At 42.3% G+C, this 19,399-nt stretch overlaps 2 protein-coding genes across 9 annotated transcripts in view; one reads left to right on the top strand and one right to left on the bottom strand.

The window, feature by feature from the left end:
* The window catches only part of kmt2e (lysine (K)-specific methyltransferase 2E), a 31,036-nt gene extending 20,554 nt beyond the window's left edge, over positions 1 to 10,482 (bottom strand). For 6 of the 7 annotated variants that reach the window (XM_085252252.1, XM_085252255.1, XM_085252257.1 and 3 more), the window contains exons 1-2: positions 9,998 to 10,330; positions 939 to 1,123 (exon numbers count right to left, since the gene is read on the bottom strand). In XM_085252252.1, the coding sequence (XP_085108378.1) occupies positions 939 to 1,009 (71 nt within the window). In that variant the 5' untranslated portion in view covers positions 1,010 to 1,123; positions 9,998 to 10,330. The other variant, XM_085252253.1, reaches the window with a different exon arrangement.
* A 1,350-nt stretch (positions 10,483 to 11,832) lies between these two features.
* On the top strand, positions 11,833 to 19,315 carry ndufb2 (NADH:ubiquinone oxidoreductase subunit B2). Of its 2 annotated transcripts, none has more exons than XM_085252282.1 (4): positions 11,833 to 12,108; positions 15,059 to 15,203; positions 17,786 to 17,861; positions 19,220 to 19,315. In XM_085252282.1, the coding sequence occupies exons 1-3, from the start codon at positions 12,026 to 12,028 to the stop codon at positions 17,858 to 17,860; spliced, it is 303 nt and encodes a 100-aa protein (XP_085108408.1). In that variant the 5' UTR covers positions 11,833 to 12,025; the 3' UTR covers position 17,861; positions 19,220 to 19,315. The 2 variants fall into 2 exon arrangements, with proteins under 2 accessions (XP_085108408.1, XP_085108407.1); XM_085252281.1 differs by lacking the exon at positions 11,833 to 12,108 and adding an exon at positions 14,670 to 14,878.
* Positions 19,316 to 19,399: the final 84 nt, after the last annotated feature.

Genomic DNA, 19,399 nt, shown 5'->3' with positions numbered 1-19,399 from the left:
CATGGCAACAGGCCCTGCGCAGTGCAGAGAGGAAAGAGGAAGGGAGGGGAGTGAGGGGTAAAAACCATGGCAACACATGCTGTCTGGGTAACAGCTCTGATGAAGGCGACAGTGGTAGCAGCAGGGAGGGGAGGGCTCTCCCTTGTTTTTAAAGAGACAGGATCCCCTGCATAAGCAGATGACGTGTGTTATTCTTTAGTCGTACGCAAACCTCTTGCTTCATTTATTTGACCACAAAACGCCGCGGCAGTGTCCTTGACAAGACTATAAGGAAACCGAGAGGAGGGGCGATAGGAAGCTTGTTGCCATGGCTCCATGCACCATTTCTGCTTCACTGACTGAATGCAGTGCACACATGTGCAAACGTCAAGCTTACAGCATTAGACAAGGATCAGGGAAAAGGAGGAAAAAAAAAAAAAAAAATCATACGTGGTGCCTCTGTATACTTCACACAGTCAGCTTTATAAACAGACTGCACACATACAGTGCAGATTCACATGGTAGATGTAGTTAACTGCTCAACAATGTTAACATCTACAGGAATCAATGACAACACTGAACAGTCCATTAGAGCGCACACTAGAGGGGCCCTGCTTCCTGCAAATTCCTGTCCCATTAACAGTAGCTTTGTAAATATACGAGAAGAGATCTGTCTGGAAAAAAGAATTTTTTTATTTTATTATTATTATTTTTTTTTTAAAACAGCAGCTTCAGTTATTACAGAGGGCATGTTGGGGCCCCTGAAAAGGAGAAGGCGACAGACGTGCTCAAATAAAACTATATACGACACAGAGGAGGGGTGTAAGATGAAAGAAAGGAGAGCAAAACTGAGAATGACATTTTGGTGATACAACACAACGAAAGATGGTACACAACAGTGAATAAGAGGAAGTGAGGGGGCATAAAAATGTGCACAGTAGAGGCCTGGTGTTACTCACTCTGAGCCAGCAGCCATGTCCAGGTATGAGGTGTCTGCAGTGTCCACCCCTACTGGGATGACTATGCTCATGACGTTCTCTGCTGATCAGTTCTTGTCCTACTGAGTCCAGAGAAAGGGAGTCCAAAACACTGAGGCATGCCAGCCACAGCACTCATTGCAGACATCTAAGTGCATCCACAAGGCCTGAATATAGAAGGGGGACAAAAAAAAGAAGGAAAAAAAAAGGAAAAAAAAGAGACAATTTATTAGTAAAGTGAAAGTGAGTTTAAACACAGGAAAACTGCATGATCTACCAAACCTGAAATCACAATTCATAGTGAAAATGGGGTATTTCCAACACATGTAAATGTATGATTCACACTTTCAGATGAGCAACGTTTTTCACAGGGAAGTGTTTGCCAGGAATTTCCCCCCTGACAGGGTTACCGAGCTCAGGTTAGTGGCTGATGAAAAGCGAGAGAGGAATGTTTCTGTAAGGTGAAGCCTGAGCCGCCACCAACTGCTGCTGCTGAGTGAACTGCGCTAAAGCGACCTCTGCACACTCTCCGCCATGCATGCAAGAAAGGGCTGCACTGCAAGAAAGCTCCCACAAAGGGGAGCAAGAGAACACATAGCAGTCGACCGCCATGAAAGGAGGGAGAAAAATGCAACATAAAGGCCATTCCCCCCACCCCCTTTTGACTGAATAGAAGTGCTCCGTTTTAAATAAATCTAAAAACTGTAGTGTACTGTATTTGCATGTCCACACACCTACACAGTAGAAAAGTTTAGGTTATAATCTTTTAACGGACATTGAAAAAGCTCCCCAAGTTGAGAATCAATAATTTAACTGTTAGGTGTCAGGCAGGTGTATGTAGTGCAGGAGACTGGCTGGACTAAGAATTTTTCTGGAAATAGCATACATGGGAATATTAAAATGCATTTGTATGGAACTTGAATCCAGACGGGAGCATATGTGTCAGTGTGGCTGCCCCTGATACAGAGCTCTGTTGATAAGCGGGATTAGTGGGAGGGACAGATGCTGAGACAAAATAGGCTGGAGGTCACACCTTCAGCCTGCTTATGCACTCTGGGGCCCAAACAAAGGCTCGGATCATGGCTACGGTTTTCGTTTGGGGGAAGGTTTACAGAACATGTCATGTATTCACACATTTAGCAAGCAAAAACACACTCTCTCAAGAAAACCTGTCTCTGCATGCCTGTGTGGGTTTGTGAGGTAAGATCATTAAATCCTTCTGGAGCACTGCAGGTCTGCACATATACAGGACGACTTTCCAGGAAAGCTTTTATTTCCCAAAAGCCCCCGCCCCTCTCCCCCCTCAAACAACACAGCATATATCAAGGAAACCCTCAAATTTTTCACACTGAGGCACATGTACACCAGGAGCTTTTTAAAGTAGACTCCACAGCCGTGATGATGGTAGTAATTTCAGGTACCAATTCACCCAAAGGCACTGTTTAAGCCAGGAGGACTGGTGAGAGCCTCACAGACATGACAGCTGTCAGTTCCAGGCCTAATTAATAGAAGGAAGAAGACCCCTGTGAGTGTGCGTGTCGGCCAAGTCTGGGATCACCTTCTAAATCCTCTCCCGATTCTTTGTGGGTTAAACAGGACAACTGTATCACAGGCAGGGGCATTTCATGATAGACGCTGACGTAACCAAAACACTTTCTTTCAACAAGAATAGGGCAGTTTGCCAAAAAACACAGAAATGACAGATCCCCCCCCCCCCTCCCCGTATTATCAGAGAGGCCCAGTATGTTTTAGCATGGGTAAAATAGCTTCCCTCTAAAGCAAGTCATTTGTTCTCTCTTCCACCATGTTTGCCTCCACTTGGTGCAATGAATCTTGCTGTCACTACTAAGGAATGCAGACATTTAGCCCCCTTCCACTCATATAAACAGATAATCTCTCACTTTGTCCTTTCAAAAATACCTCTACAAGGAGGCTTTAAGAGTAGCATGCACACATGTGTGCACTGTGCTGCAGCCAGACACACTAAAGACTGACAAAGAACAGCGGGACAAAAAAAAAAACAAAAACAAACAAACAAGTACAGTACAGCAGTACAGCAACATTCCTCAGTAAATCGGCGTTTCACTGTGACTGCCTCTGCCTGCTCCTCCTACTTCCTTTAGAAGGGCCGTCCATCACCCTGGAGAAATGCAGCCAAAGAGAGAGAAAAGACACCCCCCCCCCCCCCTTCCTGAGCCCAGTCACCCCGCCCAAGCGGATTTCTCTCCCTCCTCTGTGCACTTCCTAAATAAACCTGAGACAGTAACGCAGAGCTGAGGGAAAGGGGAGTGTCGCAGACACAGCTCCCAATTACACGAGTGCCAGGAGAGACCATTTAAAGCCACCTTTGGCTAAATCCTCTGCTGTTATGGAAACACATGGAGAGTGGGGAGGGAAAAGCGAGGAACGTGCACAGGGGAGGGCGAGCAGACAAACGTGAAAAAGAAATATGGCAAAAAGTGGGTAATAGTAGAAGAAACCGCAGCGTGGAAGTGGTTTACATTTTCTTGGTGTCTCAGTTCTCCAAATGTGCTCACTGAATAGATTTGCTCATCCCGCTGAGAGCTTTAAAAAAAAAAAAAAAAGAAAAAAAAAAAAAAAGAACGAACGAACGAACGAACGAAAAAAGAAAAATAAAATTACCAAAGGCTTAGAGGGCGTGGGGTGGGGGAGGTGTACTTGGGGTATGTCTGACAGTGATGCTGCACAGCCCCGACCTGGGTGGACTCTGGGTGGCGGAGTGGAGCACAGAGCGTAAACCCAGTCTCTCCTTTCTCCTCCTTCCCTCCCTCAGCGAGGGGACACAGTCACGTCATTGTGTGTGTGTGTGTGTGTGTGTGTGTGTGTGTGTGTGTGTGTGTGGGGGGGGGGGGGGGGGGGGGATGATTGCTACCCTTTTAAGACAGAGCTGCACTGAAGTCGGCAAGGGAAAACCCATACCATCACCATCGTATTCAAATGATACTACCACAGAGAGCAGCTTTTCTCTCTCCTCAGTTTATCACCACTGCTCTATGTGCAACAGCATCGTTATTCTCATTTTCGCAGCAGATCATGTTTTTCCTGAAGTGGGAGGAGCAAGAGGAAAATGAGGGATTCCAACTAAATCCCAGGGCCCTCTCTGCCAAGCAGATGTGACTTCACACCATCCTCATAGCTGGCTGCAATGACTCAGCTCGGAAAACGGATAAAACAAACTCCCTACACATACACTCATGTAACAGGAAGCATGACCCAAATGGATTCTCCCCCCCGTACCCACCGGGAGACACACGAAATCTGCCTTTTTCTTCATAAATCAGTGTGCGCATGGCTGCCAGCAACACTCCCTTTGCACTCGAGCGCTGAAGGTGAAGTCATACATCAATACAGCAGGGGATATGGATGTGAGCGTTCACACAAGCACTTTTTGCTGCAACAATAGGAAATGTATTGGTACGCATGAAAACCAAAGGCTCATTAGACTGTTAGGAACAGTCCGTTTAAATGTCAGGCAATGAGGAGAAGGTATTTATGCAGCTGTTTTCAGGTACCCTAAATGAGAACTAGTAAATAACTGACTAAAAGGGGAGAGCAGTGTAGCAGCAAGCGGCGTGTAAGTTCAGACAGCGAGCTTGAGCCCGTATGGCAGCAAAGCTGGGACAGCCCTCCTGTAGTCTGAGTAATGTCCTGTACAGGAGATCCCTGGGGGCACAATCTCTCCATCTCCCTCTCACTGCTGCTTCCAGAGTCAGAGTAATGTATGGCTATGTATGGTCAATGACAAGTCTCTTTAAACATCTGAAAAGTAAAACTGATGTACTAGTAGGTTTATGAAATCGACCATTCTCATATCTGCTCATAAAGTAGAAAATAATTTTTCTACTTTTCAAGGGTGAAAAAAGTCAGCATTTGGAAGCCAGAAGGGTTGGTGGTGACGGTGTTTAAAACTTTCAGTGCTCACATTGAAAACCAAAGTTACACATTACCATCATTACAAAAACCTCTGCTAGATTTAAACACTAAAAATTAGTCATCTGAGCAAAATACACTAGTTCAATATACTTCCTGTAAAAATACATTAGTTTGAAAGTCACGCTAAATGACAACAGGAAAAAAAAAAGAAAAAATTGTGTTCATGAAGACAAACAAATAGGTTGTGCTTTCATGATTATTTTCTATTCATTTACACCGGGTTTCTTTAACAGTGCGAGGGCCAATAGGATTCATTTTGTCCCTTGGACTTGGGAGAGCTATCATGATTAGAGACTGAAATGCAAGCACATATGCAGCTGCTTCCTAATTACAGCATTTGGAGAATGCACTTCATAGCTAACTAAAATGTGAGCTGTGTGTGTGTGCAGAGAAAATGGGGAGCGGCTACTCAACATCTACAGGGCAAAAGAACAGCAAGAGCCACTCAGGACCCATTATAACAGTGTTTGATGATCAATTTCACGCTTGGACCGCAGTGTTGTTACATCACCAACGTCGATGACACGGCCCCTCTTTATTCCACAACCCATGAATGCTATTGTAACCCAGGCATAGCAACAGGAGAAGGTTGGGGAGGTGTAGTGGGGCTGTGGCCTCAGTAGCTCTAGCCCTAAAGCCACCTGTCAGGGAGGCAGCTTGCTAGTTTAAAGAGGGATCTGTTATGCCTGAGCTAGCAGCACAAAAACAGGTCACCTGAGCTCTGGCTTCTCCTCCCAGCTGGGATACCATGTGACTCTGCTGGGCTCCTGAGCCAGGCAGCTTTGTCTCTGGTGTTTGGGCACTACACATGTGAGATCTCTGGAGACCAGGCAGCATCTACACAGCTTAGCTCCACATGGCGAACAGACAGTTACTACACAGAGGTGCTACTGTTTCAGAGAATTAATGTCTGGAGATAAAAGAAGGGCACAAAAACAACAGGGGCTCTTCTTTCTGGCTTGTCAATACATCAATATACCAACAGACATCCTGCACACTTGTCTGGTTTCTTTATTGTCTCCATCTCTCTCTCTCTCTCTATTGCATAGTATGCTGAGAAAAATTAAACTGGTTTCCACTTAGTGTGTGGCTTTTTGATGGCACAAGTCTGCCTTGGGGGGGTCAGGGTGAGAGGAAAGGTGCGTCAACTGAGACTGCCATGTCTCCAAGCTGCCCGGCCAGAGCACTCTGTCCCTATGGCAGAGGGAGAGTGGCACCTCACCTCACCATCTCTGTTAACACAGTAAACAAACACACACTTTCCTGCACAAGGCCACCAGGCACACACAGAGCCAATCGGGAATTTAACACTGGCTGGTCTGATATTCTGTGGACAGAGGGGAACACCACAAAAAAAGAAAAAAAAAAAAGACGAGGATGAGTGTTTGAATAGAGGCCTCTGCTCCTTTACAAGAACGAGCAAGGCAGCTTGGGATTTTGTGTATTAAGTAGCAAAGACTAATTAGCCATGATAGTGCCTTCTAATTCATCTAGTAGTAAAAACACCTCCACAGAGAAGATCTTTTAACACTTAATCTTATTTTGAGACAAACTGGGTTCATTACAGCATCAGATAGTGTACTCCCAGAGGTTTGGAGGGGTTGGGTCATGCATTATTCCTCCTGGCCTTACACTTAAGTCTGTATTAAGGTTTAAAACAATAAAAAGTGCACACACAGGCAAAATACAACATGGCCGTTTTGATCCAACCCGCAAGACCCTAAAAGGAAAACAATGCACAGCCGAAAAATCCAATAAGAGGCAACGTTATTCTGAGGAATGACAACTGTGGGTATGTACTGCTACTGAACTCATTTCATCACTGACCTATGCAGTGGGGTATAACAGAAAATTGGCGTAGGCTCATTTAAAGGCTGAGTTAGGTGGGTTTTTTATGTTGTCATGTAAATACTTTCACTATAACCTTTAACTATGTTTTGATTCATACTTTAGTATATGAATGGTCCTTTATTTGTTCAATTTAAGTCACTGTCGCCCTGGTTTAAAGTGGGTTGATAGTTTATTAAGAAAGACCTGATGCTTTCTCTGACATGGAAGATGTTCTACTTTACACATCGTAACAAAATGATCAGGGTAAAAGACAAACAAAGCTTCTTGGCAAGAGTCTCGAAGAGGCATTTGAGCTGAACAAAGTGCCAGAGTTTTTCCCACAGGGTAAAGTAGAGGAAAGGACAGCTGTGCCATGAGCTCAAAAAAGTATCCCGGAAACTGGCTTTGACTCGTTTCCCTCCACATTTTAATTTTGAAATCGCCAGAAAACTAATGCGCAAAATTATGTTGTCTGACATGAAAAAAAAACAAAGCATACACAAAACATATTAGTATTACAGTTAATTTAAAACATAAATTAAAACACGGGAGAGTACTGAGGCAGTCTGCAAGACTGCTATGTGACACGATCCAGGCAATGTTTTTCTTACTACCAAATACTTGGCATTAAATGTTGTGCAACTGTATGGTATTGTATTATGTGAGAAAACATAAATATCCCTCCCACACTGAGACATACCCAGCATTTTACAGCATCTAATAAAACTGATTTCATCTGAACATAAAGTGCAAAAGCACAGCTATCTCTTGTGACTCTCATCTTGCACTTACCAGAGGAGAATCACTAAGACTATTAGAAGAAGAAAAAAACAAAACATGTAGGGCTTAATTTACTCACGCTCAATGACAGGAAAATACAAAGCAACATTCTCTGAGGCTTAACTACATGCAGAACAATTTCCCCTAAACAGTTTGAGCTGGGAAAATTCACGCATATGTATTTAAATTTACAATTCTATCCATCACAGCTAACATATTCAGACCCTTAGAACACTGGGTGCACTTCTGTTACACTAAAGCGAATGAAGAGGAAATGAAACCCACTATGGTGATGGAGAAACTGCATAATATTGTTTAGGGTTCTCAGGTGAGATGCGGCAAAAAGAGCAAGTCTTCTATCTAATGTCCTTTGATGTCGTTGCGTTTTTGCACCGTTTTGAAACTTGAAAAGTACACCAACATGCTCCTTCTATGTCAAACAAAAGTGTCGGGTTTTCTGTGGTAACATCAATAGTGCCCCAGCATTAAAACTCAAGAAAATCGCCCAAGAAGTGACGCACGTTACAGGGGTGCTATGTAATTCATTTTGGGAACAGGAAACAGCACCAGCAATTATTACCACAGCAAGGCAAAAGGCGCAATGATGCCGATGTATGATCCGGATTCTTTCACGCTATTATAAGCCCAACTTAAATACAAAATAAATAAACAGCATGTGTTGTGTAGTTGCTCCTCAGTGAGTACGTCGGCGCTGCAGTCAGTCCCCGTCGATAGGGGTGTGGAGGGTACAACGTTGCTATTATGTTACCACAACACCCTGGCGCTGTCGCCATTTTCATAGCGCTTTTTCTCTGGACGGCGAGACAACCGTGTAGCCAAGGGAGCCTCGCCATGGGAAGAAACCCCCCCAAGAATGCATTCAATCGCCTTTCACACACTCTACCTTGAGTATCACTCTGTCGGTACAGTTTTTGTGTTGTTACAAGTAGGGGTTTGTGTGAATTCGTCGAAAGCGAGGCCAGCGAGCTAATCGGCTAGCACTGGCCTCTAAAAGTGTAATGTTAGAAGGCTACAAGGCCTTTTTTAATTTGAATGTTAGCAGAAAATATGGGGAATCTCTTCAAATCTGTGCCGTGAATAGAGGCCAAAAATAGCCTCGGAATGTAACGACGACAAACAGCGTATAGTTAGCACAGCGAACTAGCCGACACGAATTAATACGCTGCTTGTCAGACAGGAAAGAACGACAACATCCGCGTTAAGACACAAAAACACCACCACCAAAGCTGATTGCGCATTCACACGGTTATACCAGGTGAGGGGAAAGCGACAAATTTCCTTCATTTGTTTAATTCTGCGTAGCTTGAATCGCTAGTACAGCTGGAGTAGATGGGGCGAGATGCCCAAAAGGAACATCCCCTCCCCCACGCTTTGCAGCATTTGAACCCAATACACCCTGAATCTAAATTAAGTGATCATCGCGAAATGCACTTTTAAGTCAGAGTGTAACAAAAGAAGAGTCGCCAGTTTCTCTCCGTTTGACACCGGACGTGCTCTCAACTTCTTTATAAAGCCTGCGAGATTACTGCGTAAGAACAACTTCATAAAAATCGGTGTAGCTGCATGTAAAATGCTTTATTTTCTTTCGGGGCTTTTTTCAACGCATGAACGGAAATAATGTTTCCGTTCTATGGCTAAAGAGAGATGAGAGATGACGCTACTGCGACGGATTCAAGCTTTTAAAAAAACACTCATGAAATAATATCGTTTTCAGTGAGCTATCGCATCTGCTGATAGACAGTACGTGCAGTAGTTTGGCTGATTATGAATAAAGCGGTTGTATTCGAAGAGTATTATTTACACACACAAAAAGGCACGAAAGTGTGCGCAATATGGCCTGCAGTGTCACTGTGTCAAACTAGACAAGAGACTCCCTATCTGGCTCCAATTATCCCGAGTCAACGTGCAAAAAACGGCTGTAAAACCGTTGCTTTTAAAGATTTTAAAGGCAGCTCACGGTTGGCAGCCTTGAATGTTGTTGACTGGACGAAGGGCTGTGAGGTACACTTGTCTCAATGTTTCTGGTGTTAAGGCATATTTTTATTTTTTAAAAACAAGGTGATCACTTGTAAATAATATTTACCTGATAACTTTGTATGACGTCTCGTGTATTGCCTCACTATCAGCGAATAGTCAATGTCAGGCTAATTTGAGCTAGTAGCATGCGCTAGCTAGCAAGTACTGTTGGGTTGCGAATTTGATACTCACACAGCCACTTGCGTCATTTACTTATCAGGTTTTTGAAAAGAAATTATGAATATGGTAAATATGAACGAAAACCACTTGCCACTTTACGACCTAATGGTGTCGAGCAGTCCGCTTTGGAAGCTAAACTCAGCTGGTTACTGGCTTACGGTTAGCCAGCATCAGCATGATGTGCCTGGCCAGCTAACTAAAAGCCAACAATACCCTCTTTCCAAGTCGGATTTAACTAATACTTAATGCAGTTTACTCACCGTTTTATGTCCACTCTGGTGGATCCGAGTAGCGAATAAGGGGACCTGGGTAAGACCCCCGTCGCTTTCCACACAGTTTCCACAACCAAAACAATACTTCTGTACACACACACACTGCGGATCTCTGGCCAAGGTTTAAAATGTTTGTATTTAAACGTGTCCTCTAAAGACTCCTCTTCTGAGAGGGGGGTTCCCTTGCCTCTTGTTTAAACTCGGGGACCCCAAATGTAGCTAGAAAATCAATTCGAAACTGCTAAAACTACCCTAGTCAACGGAGACTTTTAGAAATTAGATCCCCTCAAAACCAGTCTCTTTTCCCTTTGCAAAAATGGCGGCCCTACCAGGACTGCCTTGACTCCGCCTCTTCTCCGTTCCTCACTCCCTCTCCATCGCTAAACCCGAGCTCCGCCTCCACACACTGCGGGGCTTACAGTCCCCATTTCACAGGGGCGCCGTGACCGTGCTCGGCGCGCGTCCACCTCGACAATTCCTCAAGAGGGCTGCCGTTTGTGTCGGTAACGCTACGGAGTAAATTTATCTTGCGCGATTTAGACGATGCCCGTAAAATTAAAACGGACAGTATGTCTGGAATCATTTTAAAATGTAAATTAAATGTACAGATTCTGAAAGATAGCGCGTGAACCTTTTTTCTTTTCTTTTTTAAACAGCTTGTTTATAACGCCAGTGCTATCTCCAAGATCATGTTTTGAAAGTGAAGTCAGCTGTGGGAATGCTGTTATCTGGAGGTTTTGTTTAAACTAATTGCTCTTTCCCCCTCCTGTTTCCTCCTCTTCCTCTCAGGATAAGAAGAAGCGATAGCCTGCAGTCTCTTAATGGGGATTTTACCTCAACACGACCCCACATAGGAAGTTTACATCAAGTGCAAATGCTACAGTAGCTGTAACCTAGTAATTTGCTTTTTATTTGCTCTTATATTTGTTTATAATACACGAAAAGTAACACTTGAGCAGTCTGAGTAGATCAATCCACAATTTTATTATTAATTTACAAAAAACTATAAACTATAAATAAAAAAGCAACAGCTGAGCAGTCCCGTCTGAGTAGGTCAATCCACGTTTTTATTATCACGAGCAAAACAACATACATATAAATAGCCTGCATTTGCAAAATCCTTTATTTTACCCACTGGCACTGGCTGCAAAGAAGCACCCAAATCCGCTACCCCAACTCAGTAGGAGGCAACTAAGCTGTTATGTAACCCCTTACACAAGACATTTTCTATATTAAACTGATATTAGGAATAAATACCCTGTGAAACATAGCGCACTGAGATTTTAATCATGGATAACTAACACCTGGCGAGCAGGAGAACACTTTGAGGGCCTTATAGTAAATAAACTTGGAAGAAATCAGTAAGTAAATACAGACTTAACGGCTTGGAGGACACATCAACTCACTTCAGTCCCATTTACAGACTTGCAAAAATCTGAGTTGCTCTTCATTTTCATTTAGTATTTAGTAGTGGATATCCGTTTTATGGCCGGTAATTATTATCAAGGAGACTCTGCAGTTAACGGCCCGTTTATTATTGGGTGTAAGCTGTAAAAGTCATCAGTCCACTTGGAGATTCTAGCAGTTTCCCCACAAATTTTATTATGATTGTGGTGAATCTGTTACGGCCCCCTGTCCAGAAACATGTCTGTAGAAATCCCTTTGACATCATATGTTCACAGAGGATGTTCTCATCGTTTCCATTTATCCACCCTCCCCCACCCTAAAACCGCATCCATTCGCGCATGCGCCCTCTCGCAGGACCGCTGCAACGGCTGGTGCACGGGCAGACAGGGTTCGTTTGATAAAAACTCGGGGGGAGGACGGAGGCAGAAAATTCTAGCAATCGTCACCCGCTTCAAACGGAAATGTTCGTAAACGGCCAGAGTGGAGGTTACAGCGATAAATCTGCCCCTGTCTGTTTTCTTTTTAATTTTTTTCTTGGAGCGGATGCCATTTATGCCGTAGTGCCCACCAGCATCGTGTTGTCGGTCCGAAGACGATCCAATCTCTCCTATGTTAGGACGGTGGCGCACAGTTGGTGGGGGATTAGCAGTGGTCCATAAGCAACTGATGAAAATGGTCATTTTTGAGAAATGGTTGGTTTCTGATGACATCATGCAGTTAGTATTTGTGGGCGGGCTCTGAGCTGCGAGGGGAGAGGGGCGCAACCGGAGAGCAGCTACTATCAGGCGCCATTAGGTAACAATGTCAAATTAAGTTTTAAGTGTGTGTGGTGTAAAGAAACACCCAAATTAACACTTAAAAGCGATGACATTTCTGTGTACATTGCGTGGAAAAGGACTACCAACAACAAGCGATAAACGACAGCTTCCTTCCCTGAAATGAAGTCTGTTATCGTTGTCGTTTGAGAACAAGATGGCGTCGATGACTTTTTTTTTTTCTGTTTGGGCTCAGTTCGAGCACTTCTGGGCGGCGGCGCCGTGCGCGTTCTCGCCAGTGTGATATTATTTCCTGTTTTCGTATCCTGCAAAGTTCAAGTTATGGTTTAATTTACAGGTCAGCAAACCAAGGGGTGCACATATACATTGTTTGTGACTAATGGACAAAAAGTTGATTTTTTTTCTCGCCACGGAAATATAACGTGTGAACCTCAGTTTGAAGTCAGTCCATCATTGTCAGTGCTAGTGATGTTTAGTTACACAAGCACTTCATTTGCCTCTGTTTGCACGCCAACAAACACTTCAACTTTAACAAAAGTGGATACGTTTAATTTGTAACATAAAAACATTCAGCGACACCACCCGGACTACATCTGTTTAGCTTTTGACCCCATCTAGTGGCACAGCCAGGGGACTTCATCTAGCTTTCTATAAAGTGGAAATTGGGTTTTTGGGTATAGTCTTATGTATTTCAGTTTTAATGTAGAACAGTAGTTTGACACAATGATAATATGAGTAGCCTACCTTTTGCATCACTGTCATGTATTAGTTACATTTTTTTTTAGCTAAGTCATATATTTACATAAAGACAAAGGTAAATAATATAAATAAATTCCATTGTCTAAGACTGCAAAATCATATTGTGAAAAAAACCCTCATTGCTTCACTTCACATCAGAGCCTGTGGGATATTATCCCTACAAGTTGGATTTTAAAAAAGGAAGTACTTATAATTTAATCCCTGATCCACAATATAATAAGAAGCATCTGGATTTCGAAAAGATGAAACCTCATCTATTCAAAGGCATTTTCTGTAAGCCTGTGACCATATCAGATTAACCAAAAAAAGAAAAGAAAGAATAACAACAGCGTTATTGTTGCAATGTTCAGAGAAACTGACAAAAGAGTTGTGGTGAGGCCAATGATTACATTAGTCTTTGTTGAGTGTTTATTGCATCTTTTTTTTTGGTTAATTAACTTGAAATGGAAGTTCACGGAGGTGGAGAGTGAATCTTTAACCCTGATTATACAACAGTGTACAAGCATGGCAGATGGATGGCCTTCCCTGAGCCTGGTTCTAACAGGTTTTTCTTCTTGGTAAAAAGGAGGGTTTTTTTCCTACTGTCGCCAAGTGCTTGCACATATTCATCATTGGATTGCTGGGGCTTTTTTTAATATTGTAGGGTCTCTACCCAACATTATAAAGCATTTTGAGGTGACTGTTGTTGTGAATTTGTACTAAAGTAACTAAAAGTAATTGAATATCAAACTGAAAGATAATGATTGGTATGTGATTATCGTATCATTACTCATTTACTCGAGTTAGCTGCAGTGTGCCGAGGTGGCTCAAACCATATAAAGTGAGACCAGTTCTTTGTTTTTTGTTTCTCATTATCTGACAATAAACAAAACAAAAAAACTTATGTTTCTTATGTGTTATTGTGATATAAATCTGAGAAAATTTCAGAATAATTCTTGCACTTTTTAGTGTTATGATTTTCTCCTAAATGTATCATTTCAGCCTCATAAATTATATGGGTCATTGATTTATTTAACTATTAAATTAAATCTAAAATGGCCCTAATAGACCAGTGTACTCATGACCTAAATTAAATGGGGTTTATTCAGTACCAGGCATTATTTTCTAATTGGGTGCTAACAATGGAATTAGTGTCACTGCTGTTAGGCAAATACAATCTAGAGAGTAAACTGGGCTAAGTACAATATCAGTTTTTCTTATTATTAATCATGTCCAAACCATCTCAGTCTTGTGATCCTCAGCTTCCCTCTGAAGTACTCATTTCTAATCCTCCCAACAAAATGTTCACGTTTTCAGCTCTGCCACCTCCAGCTCCACCTCCTGTCTTTTTGTTAGTACCACTGTTCCCAAACCATACACCATATCAGGCTACTATCTTGTAAACGTTCCCTTTATACTGTTGCTGCTATCCTTTTGTCACAAATCACCACTGACACTTGCCTGCACTCTCTTCACCCTGCCTGTGCCCTCTTTTTCACCTCTCTTGTGCACAGGTATTTAAATTCGTCCACCTTCACTACGTCTAGTGCCTCTTCACTGTCATTCAAACGCTAAAAAATACATTGTAATTAGATTAAAATGTAAAGCTTTACATACTACTACAACGCAAATAAAATCTGAGGATGTCACAGCCCAGCAGGGTAAAATTTCATTTTGCCTTGTCAACAAAAGGGGGCGCTCTGAAATATAACACCCCTAACTTTCTGTCCAATCAGACCTGGCGTTGTTTGGAGGTTGCTTGTTGACAAGAGGAGAAGGTGACTTCTCAGCCAGCGGAGTAGCACCTAATCTAGATCTTTACAGAGTCTAAGAAAGGCTGGATTTTTGAGACAAAAGCAGCCATGTCTTCATTTGGGAGGGCATTGGGAGTCCTTCGGACCGGAGCGCGACTGCTACGACGCGAACCCGCGAGAATAACAAGCAGAAAGTAAGCCTTTAGCACGCTAGCTACTCTGTTAGCGTCAGCGGTTAGTAGCTAGCACGTCGATATATTCAAACAAGCGAAGTCTGAAACACGGCAAAGTAGTTAGGTTGCTTTCTGCATTATTTAACTTGAGTTAATGTGTGCCTTTTTTTTTTTTTTTTTTAAACACTATCTGTTTGTCAGGGCGAGTGGCGGACCGCACATTGAGCCACAGTACAGACAATACCCGCAGCTGACGAAGAAGCAGAAGTTTGAGTCGGAGCTTATCAGTGGTGTCATGTGGTTCTGGATCCTTTGGCACTGCTGGCATGACCCTGATGCGGTTCTGGTGAGTAGATACAGTGTAAACAGTAATGTGAAAATGAAGGATGGCTGTAGTCCAGAATAACACTGCAAAACCAGGTCAAATCAGGCAGAATCACAGTACTGTTAAAAAGCAATTGTTACTCCTAGCAAAAAGCTTTAAAGTAACACAAGAACAGCTGAGAAACAAACTGATGGAAAGGGTTATAAAGCCATTTATAGAAAAGAAACGCATCTTGATCATCCCCAAGGTTTTTTGGGGGAAAAAATTTATTTGAACTGAAGCGCGAAAAGCTAAAGTTTGAGAAATTTTGAGCCTTGTTACGTGTGGCATAAAACTGACCTCTACCAGAAAATCCTGAAGGAGAATGCCCTGTCATCATTTCATGCCCTGAAGCCCAAGAATACTTGGGTTATGCAGCAAGATAATTATCCAAGACACACCTGCAGGTCCACCTCTGAAGGGCTTTCACAGTGATTTAAAAAGCTCAAGGGTGCCGCAATCATTAGGTTTAGATGGGCATTACTGGATGAAGTTTTTCTCTCGCTTAAGGAATGAAATAATTTTAAAACTACAACTTGTATGTACTCTGGTTATTTTTGTGTAATAAAATTTTATTTAAACGGAAACATCTTAGTTTGGCAAATATGCAAAAAATTAGAAATCGGAAGGGGGCAAATACATTTTCACAACACTGTATGCCTACCTATTCATGCAGTAATTAAATTAGCCCACTGGTTCTTGAACTTCTTATCAGTCACTAACAATAAAAAGCAATCAAAGTTGAATTTTAGTTAAGACAGTTACAACAGTAGCATTCAAACATTCAAAACTCAAAATTCATTCATCCTAGTTTGACGTCACTTTTTTCACCTCAATCAAACTGCCCCATCCACAGTGTTTCCTTAGACACCACAGTCTAGTGTGCATAGAGGTGATGCAGATACAGGTTTTTGTTATCACATTAATGATAACCTGCTTCAGAGTAGGTTACGTTAGAGAGAAGACATAAACAGGAGTGAAAACACCACCTACTGACAAATTAATTCTGGAAAATGGCATCACCAACGTTTGAAGATCTTATGGACTTAAGAACCCACGGCTAGAGCTCAAAGTTCATTTCAGTCTAGTTATCTATGTAGACCAACAGTTCTGAACAGCAGCTGCCTCAAGGCGCATCAGGAGTGTCTGAAGGCTTTCTTTCTCTGAGCACAAGGAAGAAATTTGTGCATATTCAAGGTATGAAACTTGATCCGTTTAAACCTTGTAGTACTCGCAGATCTCCTGACCATGAGGGTGCGAATATAGGTGCACCAGTACATCGACAGCTTTGCTTTGATGCTCGGCTCACTCCACTGTGAAGGTCTGGTGCAGCACATAGATTACTGCTGATGCTGCACCCTCCCATCACTTATGAGTAAGATCCCAAGATACTTGAATCCCTCACAGCTTGGAGCAACTTCCCTCCCTCAACCGAGAGGGAGCAGCCCAACCCTCAGTTTCCCAGGAGAGAGCCATAGCCACACTCGGAGGTGCTGACTCTCATCAGGGGCTCACTATCATGTAAAGTCATGTGATCTGGGTAATGAGAAAATCACTAGTATGAGCGGCTGAAATGAATTTCCCCATAGGCTGTTTTTATGCTCACCGCAGGAAGATTTTATAGTTAAATAAACCTAAACTAAATATAAAAACCATTCTAGTGAACCCTTTTACCCCTAACCCATCACTGCAGACAGGTTTTTGCAACATTTATGAACGGTTTGCGCTATGGTTTCTGAAAGCAGTGGTTCTGTGCTTTTCAGTGATATTGGGGTCATTACAGTAATCCCAAGCATCGTGCCACAAGATGAAGGTTTAGAGAGAGTTTGATGGAGTTATGCAGAAAACTGGCATTTTGTCAATATTTTAGTGGCAGTATTGTCTGAGTGGCAACACCTATCATTCAAGAGAACGCTGAATGTGTGATGTTGGAGTGGTGGTGTTTGAAGTGAACCATGAGGAGGGTATACTGGTCCTTTTAGGATGGCAGGCGTCAGCCTTATAGATACTTTAAGATGCTCAAAGTTTTATTATTTGAAGAACACTGAATATTTCCTTTGATAAACAGCCTACAGATCAGTTTCCTAATCTGTGTTCTGTTAATTGCAATACTTGTTGTGTGAAAGGCAGGAGATTGGCACCAAACAAACAAAAAAAAAAAAAAAAAGGAGAAGCACCTTCATGACACCGAAAACTCAGACATTAAGCTCAACGTAGCTCTTTAAGCTATTAATCTCGCTTTGTAGTCCATCCCCGTAGGGAGATGATGTAATGGTGTGGAGGAGGCACGCTAAACTTTAACTCCAGTTACTCTTTCCATCCCACTTCTAACCAGTGAAAGTCCAGGAGAATCCAGTTGAGGAGAGTTTGGATGAGGTAGTACAGGAGCATGAAAGTACAGCTGATAATCTGCAGTAGTTATGTGGTAGAATTATGTCGAACCACAGCTGTGTCAGTATGGCATTCCTAATAAAGAGTTTGCTGTGCACAGACTTGCCAGGAACAGGATTTTATTGATATAAATTGATTGAGTTAATTGATTAAGATTCATCCCTCCTCTGCAGGGTCACTTCCCTTGGCCGGATGCTTCTGAATGGACAGATGAGGAGCTTGGTATCCCTCCAGATGACGAGGAATGAGGTGATTTATCCAGTTTCCAGGCAAATGCCCAACAGGACAGCAGAGTTAACTTTCACAACATGCTGTCCAAATGTAAAGTAGATGACCAGCTCACGGTGTAAAAGTCACAACAGATGACTGGAATCTGCTATAATAGTTTCAGCCCTTTAAACTAAAAGTAGAGGTTTTGGCAAGTTGTGTTTTTGTTTGTTTGTTTTTAAACAAGCCTTTCTGAAATATAATGTCCTTCTACTTTATTTGAAATCTATGAAGTAAAAAGTACGTTTTAGTTGATCCACGGGCTTCTCCAGATTCACCAAAAGATTGAAAAGAGATCACTTTTAGCTTTATTGGTCCGCTAACCTCGCTTTGCACACATTCAGCTCCCTGCATGGCTTCAGTTCAGTGCCTAAGGTGAGAGGGCATTTCCTTTTTCTTTTCTTTTTGTCTTTTTTTTTTTGAGGATTTGCAGACTTGTCTGAAAGGTTGACTCTTCAAATCGAAGGATTCTGTTTTTGTCATGTAACATCTGCCTACACATGCAGGCACTTAGCACTTTGAGGATGTTTGAAAGGTGGTGGCATCTCTTATCTGATATAGTTAAACATTTATGTATTTAGCTGTAAAGTTTTAACTAAGTCTGTAAAAGTGAGAGTGGTGCACAGTAATTTTTTTCATGATAAGAGAAGCAGTCAGATTTGTGAAGCGCTCTGGGTAACTTGGGGATATTTTCCACACTTCTTTCTGGAAATGCTTTTTAGGTGAGCGCTGCATGGGTGGAGCAGCCAGACTTCTCCCGGAAGTTGAGGGCTACAGTGCAGCTGTGAAAACCTCCAGTTTCACATGATTACTTAAATGCTGTAACCTCAGAAGCAGCTGTACTTCAGTCTGAACCCTGCAGAGGGCAGTGTTGTAAAGGTTTACCTTAAACCTTTTGCACACCTGGTTCAACTGAGGTTACACTCACAAAGTTAGTTACAAGGACAGGTGTATACGGTGTATTTTTGTGTCTTTTGATTGTCAAGCACTATATAAACTTAAATATTAACCTTTAAGTGACACGTTTGGCCACTTAAAAGAATTATCCCAGGTGCACCAGGCCAATGTAGTGTAATACATGTAATTAATCTTACAGGTTATCATGGTCAGTGTGAGGGGTGCTGATGGTAGTAACGGTAGTGACATGGTGCCTGCAGGCATCGTCAGCACATTATGTTCAAGCAGGGCAACTTCATGAAGGGCGTAAGCTGTTTATAGACAAAATGGTTTTATTCATGTAAACCATTATTCTACTTATAATGTAGTAATAATATTGTTTATTTGAAAAGGTACCACTTCACTTTGGTGTACCTAATAAAGTGCCCGTTTCTTCTTTGCAGGTCACCACAGAGGATTTGGTTTGCCGGGCGAGTCTTTGGGCTGTTCTGAAAGTCATTGTTGTACATAGACTTAATAAACTTATCTTTAAATTAAAACAGGAAGACCAGCATGTCATTTCATTACTTTTATTTATTTACACGCAATTTCTGAAATGCATTAACAGTGTCACAGTTAGCCAG

Source organism: Mchenga conophoros, linkage group LG17 (assembly GCF_057382185.1).
Source record: "Mchenga conophoros isolate Kocher_MC1m ecotype Shallow Benthic linkage group LG17, M_conophoros_male_GT1.1, whole genome shotgun sequence".
NCBI classification, from domain to species: Eukaryota; Metazoa; Chordata; class Actinopteri; order Cichliformes; family Cichlidae; genus Mchenga; species Mchenga conophoros.
The sequence above is the reverse complement of the archived record's forward strand: the minus strand, read 5'-3'. Positions and strand labels throughout refer to the sequence as shown.